The sequence below is a fragment of the Arvicola amphibius genome, chromosome 5 (genome assembly GCF_903992535.2).
Source record: "Arvicola amphibius chromosome 5, mArvAmp1.2, whole genome shotgun sequence".
NCBI classification, from domain to species: Eukaryota; Metazoa; Chordata; class Mammalia; order Rodentia; family Cricetidae; genus Arvicola; species Arvicola amphibius.
In genome coordinates, this window is record NC_052051.1 from 67,993,454 (window position 1) to 68,002,344 (window position 8,891).

General features: G+C 40.1%; 1 protein-coding gene across 1 annotated transcript; it reads right to left on the minus strand.

Moving 5' to 3' along the window:
- Window positions 1–6,378: 6,378 nt before the first annotated feature.
- On the minus strand, window positions 6,379–8,343 carry Kcna4 (potassium voltage-gated channel subfamily A member 4). Its single transcript, XM_038331270.1, has one exon. The coding sequence runs from the start codon at window positions 8,341–8,343 to the stop codon at window positions 6,379–6,381; it is 1,965 nt and encodes a 654-aa protein (XP_038187198.1).
- Between the last annotated feature and the right edge of the window lie 548 nt (window positions 8,344–8,891).

Sequence of the window (8,891 nt, forward strand, 5' to 3'; positions counted from 1 at the left end):
CTCATTTGGATCATGATCCCTACCATTGAGAAGGAAAAGAAAGACTCACTCAGGTGCTATCAACGCCATGAGTGTTCTTTGGGGAAATCACCAATCCATTCAAGTACAAGCTTATCCAGTCTAAAAATAGAGCAGCATGCATCTTCCAAGCTAGCTAATATGGTCCTTATCATGGGTAGGGATTCAGATAATTATAGCCTGGTCTTATAAGAAAGCCTGTATTCTACAACTATTTTATGTGAATGCCTTCAGACACTGAGAGATGTTAAGAATGCAAACTTTTTGTTAATGATATAGCTAAACATGGAACAATTGAAGAGACTTACCAAGCAACAGTTACAAGAAAACCCCAGAAAGATAATAGCTTTAAATAAATCTATTTCTAGGGAATCCTAGGTAGATCCACAGTCCTTTCTATGTGTACTTCTAGTAGAATAAATATAATGTGCTTAAAAATAAACATTCTGCAATGTCTCATAAAGAAAACATTAAGCATTCCTTCTGAGATGGACACTCCATGTACCTCTATCCCATGGAACTCCTCAGAGGTTAACTCTAATGTCTCTGTAAGTCTAAGACACAAAACCCAACCTAAAGTTTAAAGAAACATTTTTCAATCCTCAAGTATCATCATTTCTCCACAACACATATTTTCCTAGTCAGGGGGAATTCACCTTTTCAGTTCAGGCTGTCTTTTTTGCAATACGTCAAACTAGTCATTTGCTTAGACATAGTTTGTCCTAACAAGGGAAGAATAAGAAATGTATAATGCATGTTACACAATTGTATGATATGAGAATGGGATTCTTCTGAAACAAATAAAATTATTTGGTCCAGCTTTAACTGATGCTCACAGACTCTGCTTACATAACTGTTTTAGAAGGAATGAAGTCCCAATAACCAGGAACTTAAGGAGCTGTGAACAAAAATGACTTTGCTCTTTTTATACATGGAAAACTGGAAAAAAATCAAGCACATTTCTATACAAAATCAATGACTGGAAGAAGAGAGACCACTCCCTGTACTCACTGGGTTTTCCTAGATTACCCATAAGATTACTGCAAAGGTGGCCTAATATGTCATCTGACATTTCACAGAAAACATTAACCTGTATGTTTTATCCATAGCTAGTTTCTCTTCTACACCATCTGTGACAGTTACCTCTTAATTATCTCTGAAAACCATAGGAACTATGACAAAACTGCCCTGTGTATTTCATATTTAACCCTGATTCATCTCCTGCATTACCTCATCAGACTTAGCTGCACAGTTAGGGCTTGTTTATTTTCCAAATTCTGTTGCTTTTTTTTTCCCTTACATAGTGGGGTTTTTTTTTTTTTTGAGTCAAACTTTTGCTATGTAGCCCTGAAACCACTGATGTATCCCAGGCTTGTCCTAAACGAGTGACCTCCCTCTCCCTGACTCAGCCCAGCCTCACAAGTGTTGGTATGAAAGGCATGTGACCCTGTACAGATCTGTATGCTCTGTTATTGTACCCTTTGGTTAGCATTGCATTTTTCCAAACTGTCTAGATATCAATAGAAAATGGAATTCAGAGCCTGAGTAAAGGCAGTCCTGGATGACAAACCAACATGAATAATCTACAAAATAGATCACTTCCAGATCAGAAAGATTTAATTCACTATTTCTAAATCAAATGTCAAAGTCATCTAGATGCTGGTGAAGTCTTTACAAATTTACAATTCAAGATACTAGTAACAGCAAATGAATAAAAATCAAAGCTTAGGTCAGCTGCATTGTGGCTCATAAGGCTTCATAACAAACACTGAGTTGGCCGTATAAATCTACTCCGATCCTGAAATCTGAACAGCATGTACTTGACTCTCCCTTAGGGCCTCAGCTGATAGACTTGTCCTGTGTTCTTCAAAGTTACCAAGTCATGCCTGGGGGTTAATCTTTCTACCTCTCCTCCCAAATGATCATATTTTCTGAACCTCAAATCAGACCAGATGGCCCGATACATATTAGCATCCTTTTATGAAGAAGATACTGTGAGAAATCGGGACTGCTATGGAAACAGACAACGAAGCCAGAAATAAAATTCCTATCTATCACAGTCCTAATCTTAATTTAATTTTGAGAAGTACATAGTCCCATTTACTGAACAAAATAGCTTTGGTTTCTTCAATCCTGAACAAAAAAATACTCCATCAGCCTTCGTTCAAATAGGAATTCAGATCCCAGTATTAGAAAGCAAGATTGTGGTCTAACCTAAGGAAGCTACATTGGTCTGGAAAATTCTATACTTAGAATCAAAATTCTTTTCATCAGGAAAACCAAGAGGTACCTTTCGTCCATACCAAATGTCCTTTGCAGAATTCAGAATGACTTGGGGTCAAGGAGATTTCCTGGGACAGGCCCTTTTGTCAGTGAATGACAGCCCGTAACCATTCTAAACTGTATCAATAAAAAAAAGACACAAAATATACATTACACTCTGTATGGTGCATATGAACACATCACCATTGGAGCACTTTTAAAAATGTAGACAAGATCTACATATAGTTCCACATTGAAATGATGGACACACTGACAATTAGCAATGAGCAAGACCATTTCTGATTCTGTTAAAAAAAAAAAAAAAACAGGGTACTGCTGTTATCATTTAAATCAGATTAAAAAAAACTTTTCCCATTGATTGAAAATGATTTTTTCTGAACTAGAACAATATATATGTTAACCCTGTACATTTTCTTTGGTTACATCTTATTCATAGTTTGGGTCCTACTTAAAAATATGCATGCTTAATAAAAACGTTTTTGTTTTGTTTTACAAAGCCTCCATGTTTCTACGTGAGACAAACCTGACAAGCAATGCAAAAATGCTTGTGAAATATTACATGTGTCTCAGCAAAAAATGAGTTCCCAGCACAGGTCAGAACACTATGACAGCACTGCTCTGAGACAAAGCAAAAAAACAAAAATATTTACTTACCAACCTTCACTTGTATGTATTTAACTGGAGACAGAGGAGGCATTTATTAGTAATTGAATCCCTTTTATAAGTTTGTAGAATAAAGAGCCTCTAAAAGCATCGTTTTCACTCACTTTAGTTTATATTTTAAAATTCTCACACTCCTGGTTTTTCGTTAATGTAACAATGATTATAAACATTATGCTGTAGTTGCTTAAAAAACAAAACAACCTCTGCAGATGGTGTTATCATCTTAATGGGGTATTTAGTTCAATCAAAATCAAAATAGCCTTATCAACCCCATGGTAGAATTTGGGTACTGAAAGGGATCAAATAAAATATACCCCAACAGTACAATTTTTATTTTTAAAAAGAAGCAAAGAAATAATGAAACCTAAGAGTCAAATGACACGTCTGTCCACAGCTCTCAGGATTCCCTGGACCAGTTGCCAGTCCTCAGGCAGCATCTCCCTTCTACAGAAATGGAAACAATGTCTACTCTTCCTTTCTTCCCCATCACCATTAGGTCTCACTGCTTCCTTGTCAAGAGTTTGTTAGAAATAACAGTGGAACCACCTGTGAAAGGATCCTGATTAAGCTGACATTCAGACGGTGTGGTCTGGATACCATCTTCTGAAAGTGACCTCTGATTCCAAGCATCCTGATCTCGAAGGGGATCACTGCTGTTTTTCTTTCCTGAGTAGTGAACCTGTACATATTTCAAACCCGTATGGTGGCATCTAAGAAAATAAAGATTCCTGAATCGGTTGCACAGCTGCTTTTTCCCTGGGAGGAAATCATCACAAAGGTTCTAACGCACTTTGCAGAGCTCGGACTTGGGACTCACTCCCAATTCGCAGCTGAACTGAACAGCCAACTTGCACGTGAAGGCATGTTACCTGCAGAGATGCCCACCCTTAAGGCAAAGGGCCTCAAAATTTTCTTCTCGAGGTAGAATTAATCCACCCACCCTAAGATAAATGCATCTTGCATGGAGGAAAATACATTTTGAATGACAATCTAATATTTGGTTTCAAAGCACATGACTGATGGTTCCAATAGGTTCCCTTAAAAAAAACTCTGTGAGATAAAGGGAGCCCCAAAATTCTTAATTATCTATAGTTTATGAAGTCTCAGGATTATCAATATAATCCACATCATCAAATAATATAATTTTTCCCATTTAGAAAGGAGATGCAAAAGAAAAAATACAGAATGCTTCCCTCCTTATCACAGACAAAGCCTTACTGTTACTTCTACAAAATACTCAATGAATGTCCTTTGCTACAGAAATGTTGAATAATTTATAAATCATATTAATGCCTGAATTAAGCTCAACATTTCAGAGTTTTCAAGGTTTTCTTTGCTTTCCCAAATCCTGTAATTTAACCTGCTTTTCTACCCATTAAAAAAGAAAATTAGGTGCAGACATGTCTAAGTGACTTTTGCAAAGGGATTGTGGCCATGCCTGTCAAAGACTCATTACGGATTGCTGTAATACAATGTATTAGAATCAGAATGTCATTTCTGGAATTCTGATCACAAGATGCCACCATGTCTTTCAGTCACCTCTGTTGCTTGCTGTCTTTCCTTCTCCAGATGGAATTCTAGCAAAGTGTTTTCCTTTGAGTGTAGCAAGAAGACAGGAAGAGAGGCACTGGTTGGCAGGAATGTGAATGCTTCTCACTTCAGATACCATTAAAGGAGAAGTAGAATGTATCCAGTGTTTTTTCTGGGCCAAAAGTCCCAATTACATGTGGGATGTTTCTTTTGTTTTTTATTTTTGGTTTATTGGGTTTTATTCACATATGTGAAGTTTGTTATGGGCTGAAATAGTGGGCATGGGATTTTCCCACAATGCTCAGGACAACCATTTGTAAAGAAGATTTTATTTTGTTTTGTTTGGATATATATATATATATATATATATATATATATATATATATATATATTAGAGTAAGACCTCTTATGTGTTTGTGTTACATGATCTGAGGTGTATTTCATGGTGGTACAGTGCTATAAGGCTCATCAATTTGTGCTACCTCAAATTCAGGAATACCTGTTGTAACTTAGATAGAAGCGTAGTCCTCAGAAACCACCTGGGGAAATGTGATATTGATTACAACGGCGATGAGGAAAGCAAATGTTCTCAAACCTTTCCTCACTAGCTCAGTGTTAGCAGAGTGCGATAGCATTTGACGTGAATCCCCACAGTTTGTGTTTCTGGTTTTTGTTGTAGTTGCGCACATACACACATACACAAAATGGACTTAAATCTAGCATTTTGTTGCATATTTAATAAAAAAAGATCTTAAGCCATAATTGCTATAGCTGCTGGGTGCCCTATTTCTTCAAGAACTCTTTCTGTGCATGCAATAACTTTGGTTAAATTATTCTGGACTTAAAAGGCATAAGAGTATTTAAAATAGTATGGTTTCTGAAGCAACACTGTAGCAAACCAATTTCAAAAGATTCAGCTGCTGAATTTTACTTCATAGTCCCTTTGTAGATCAGTTGTCCCAATTTTAAAACAGGAATCATGTGCTGTTATCTGTGTGGTCATTAGTCTCACGAAAGGAAAAGAACGATAAAAAAAAGACTAAGAAACCATTCCTCCAATGATTGTCATTGAACTGACTGGTACATTAGTAAACATTCACAGTACGAAGTCTCTCTCGGTCTTCAGCATAGGAAGTAGTGCAAAGGAAACAAAAAATCCATTCTTATGACCTGTGAACAGAATTTGTTACATTTCCTCCAGAATGTTAGGCATTTGCTATTATACCTCCCCAAAATTAATAATAAAATATAATCAATTTCTAAAGGCCCCTGCAGCCTTTTCAAAAGTTAATTTCCAGTTAAAAATAAACTTTAATTAAATCCAAGATTAAATTGTGACCTATATTCTATTAAATAATTTACTTTCTCTTTTTTCTACACAGTAATTCTTACAATTTCTAGAAAAACAACTACAGAATCCAAAGACATAGGAGATGTTATTAAAACACTGATAAAAGACTGCTCAAATTCATTAGTTCTTACATAGTAAATACTTCAGAATGCCAACTTTTCCATCACAGCACAATTCCCAACATGTTGACAATTTACTTACATACTCATGTGCACACACACACACACAACACACACACACACACACTCCTCGGGACCATCTTTACTATGAACATTTTCCCCTTATGTGCAAAATTCTTGCATTCTATTAAAAAATATAAAGATAGATCTACTCTATTTAAGCCTCCCTCTTCTCCAAGATGTATCATTTATTTGATATGCAATACAAATTTAGTCACAATTATGCCGTGTATTACCATTAAACAGCGTACTACTGTATGCAGTGCAATCATTTGCATATTTCATTTTCATAACTGCACTCTCTATGCATGAATATATTTGGAGATGGGGGCCGTGCCAGGTGGAAGAAACGACTCACACGTCGGTCTCCACAGCCTTTGCGTTAGAACAATTGTTCTTATCTGTCTCGCTGTCATCCCCCTTTTCCTGACACTTCTCTTCCTTTCCACATAAAGATTCCTTGACCCCTTCTTCCATCTCTAGATACTCTGACTTGTCCCCCAGGGATGAAGAAGTCGAGCTCCGGAATTTCTTGAGCAAATTAGAAGGGAGATAAGGGCAACTGACTGCATTTTGTGTCAACTGGGTCTGCTCCTCATTTTCAGTCTCTCTGTGGTAAAAGTAGTTAAAGTTAGACACGATTACTGGCACAGGCAAAGCAATGGTTAAGACACCCGCAATGGCACACAGGGACCCCACAATCTTTCCTCCTACTGTGATGGGCTTCATGTCCCCATAGCCCACAGTTGTCATGGTGACCACAGCCCACCAAAACGCATCCGGTATGCTTTGGAAATGAGTAGTGGGTTCATCTGCTTCTGCAAAATATACAGCACTGGAAAAGAGAATGACCCCGATGAAGAGGAAAAAGATAAGAAGGCCCAGTTCCCGCATGCTGGCTCTGAGGGTGTGGCCCAGGATCTGCAGGCCTTTAGAGTGTCTGGAGAGCTTGAAGATCCGGAACACTCGGACCAGACGGATGATCCTGAGGATGGCAAAGGACATGGCCTGCTGCTGCTGGCCGTTGCCACCTCCTTGCTGCTGGGCCAGATCGGTGCCCAGAGTGATGAAGTAAGGCAAAATGGAGACAATATCAATGATGTTCATGATGTTTTTGAAGAAGAGAGCTTGGCTGGGGCAAGCAAAGCATCGAACCACAAACTCAAAGGAAAACCACACAATACACACTGTCTCCACGATGAAGAACGGGTCGTTGAAGATTGTGTGCCCCGAGTTCTCTAGGTGGGGCGCCGATGTGTCATTCAACAGCTTGCTATGCCCACCTGCACTCAGGGCCATGATGAGGTCCCTGTCATCCCTGAACTCGGGCAAGGTTTCCAGGCAAAAGATGACAATAGAGATTAAGATGACCAGGACAGATACGATGGCTATGCCCCTGGCAGGGCTAGAACTCTCCGGATATTCAAAGAGAAGCCAAATCTGTTTCTTAAATTCGTTCTCGGGCAGAGCTCTGTCCTCCTCTTCTCTCACAAAGCCCTCGTCCTCACGGAACTTGAGCAGGGCTTCCTCTCCCAACTGGTAGAACTTCACTTCCTCGGTGAAGATATCAAAGGGGACATTGACTGGCCTCTTCAGGCGTCCTCCTGACTGGTAATAATATAAAATGGCATCAAAGCTGGGCCGGTTCCTATCAAAAAAATACTCATTGCGCAAAGGGTCAAAGTACTGAGTCCTTTTCTCGGGGTCTCCCAACAGAGTTTCTGGAAACTGGGCCAAAGTTTTCATCTGGGTTTCAAATCGTAGCCCGGACACATTTATCACCACGCGTTCACAGCAGTCACTGTAGCGGACTGAACTGTAGCCACCACCACCCCCATCATCCTGTGGCAGCAGGTCTGTGTATGAACACCCGTCTCCATGGTCATCCTCACTATAGTAAAACCTCCCCTCCTCTTCCTCCTCCTCCTCCTCCTCCTCGTCTTCCTCTTCCTCGCTCAATTCTCTCAGGATCTTCTCTTCAGAGCCACTGGGCATCAGGTCTGAGCAATGAGGAAAACTGCTCTGCCGATGGTGAAGTTTCTTCTTCTCGGTTCGCTGATGCCTCCTCCTCCGACTACCTCGGCTACCTTGAGGATCATGGGAGGAGTAGGCCCCACGCGTCTGGTGATGATGGTGGGGGCCTCCGCCAGAACCCCCAGTGCCTTCCACAGCAGCCGTAGCAGCTGCCACAGCAGCAGCCGCGGCCGCCCTGGAGTGAGCAAGCCTCTCCCTCTCTCGGGCCCTGGCCTGGGCTGCATAACCATAAGGCATATGACTGTTGCACCCTGAGCTCTCCGCACTCACCATTGCAACCTCCATGGTGGTGGTTTTGGGAAATGGCTGGTTCCAGTTGTAAGAGAAGAAGGAAGAAAAATAGGGCAGCTTATTTTCTTACCAAATTAAGGTAAGTTTGGAAGCCTTAAGCAGATTGCCTGGAAGACTTAGGATATTTTCAGTCCAACTTTGCATTTTCTGTTTTTAAATCAGCACACCCCATGCTCCCTCTTCTCAGAGATTCGGCGTTGCTTTCCAGAGCTTGGCTAGTCTAGACAACAGCCTAGTGCTCCTCTAACATAAGTCAGGAAATGTTGCGGTCTCCCGAACACCTACGTGTTTGGGGATAGATGTTCAAATCTGGAAGTGTGTCTGGGATGCGGTTGGTGATGACGCTACAAGACTCAAAGGCAGCAAGGATCTGACAGCCAGAAGTTGTGCCTAGAAAAATGAAATACAATTTTTCTGCATGGAAATTGTCCAAAGCCCGGTCCGTCCAATTTAAATAAAATGCAAATACGTCTTTAGTCTTAGCACTTGCCTTCTAGTGATGGCTTGACCCATGTCAAGATGTGGCCTACAATGTGCCCAAC

Excerpts from the sequence above, each read along its gene's own strand:
- Kcna4 (XM_038331270.1), bottom strand. The coding sequence starts at position 8,343 with ATGGAGGTTGCAATGGTGAGTGCGGAGAGCTCAGGGTGCAACAGTCAT.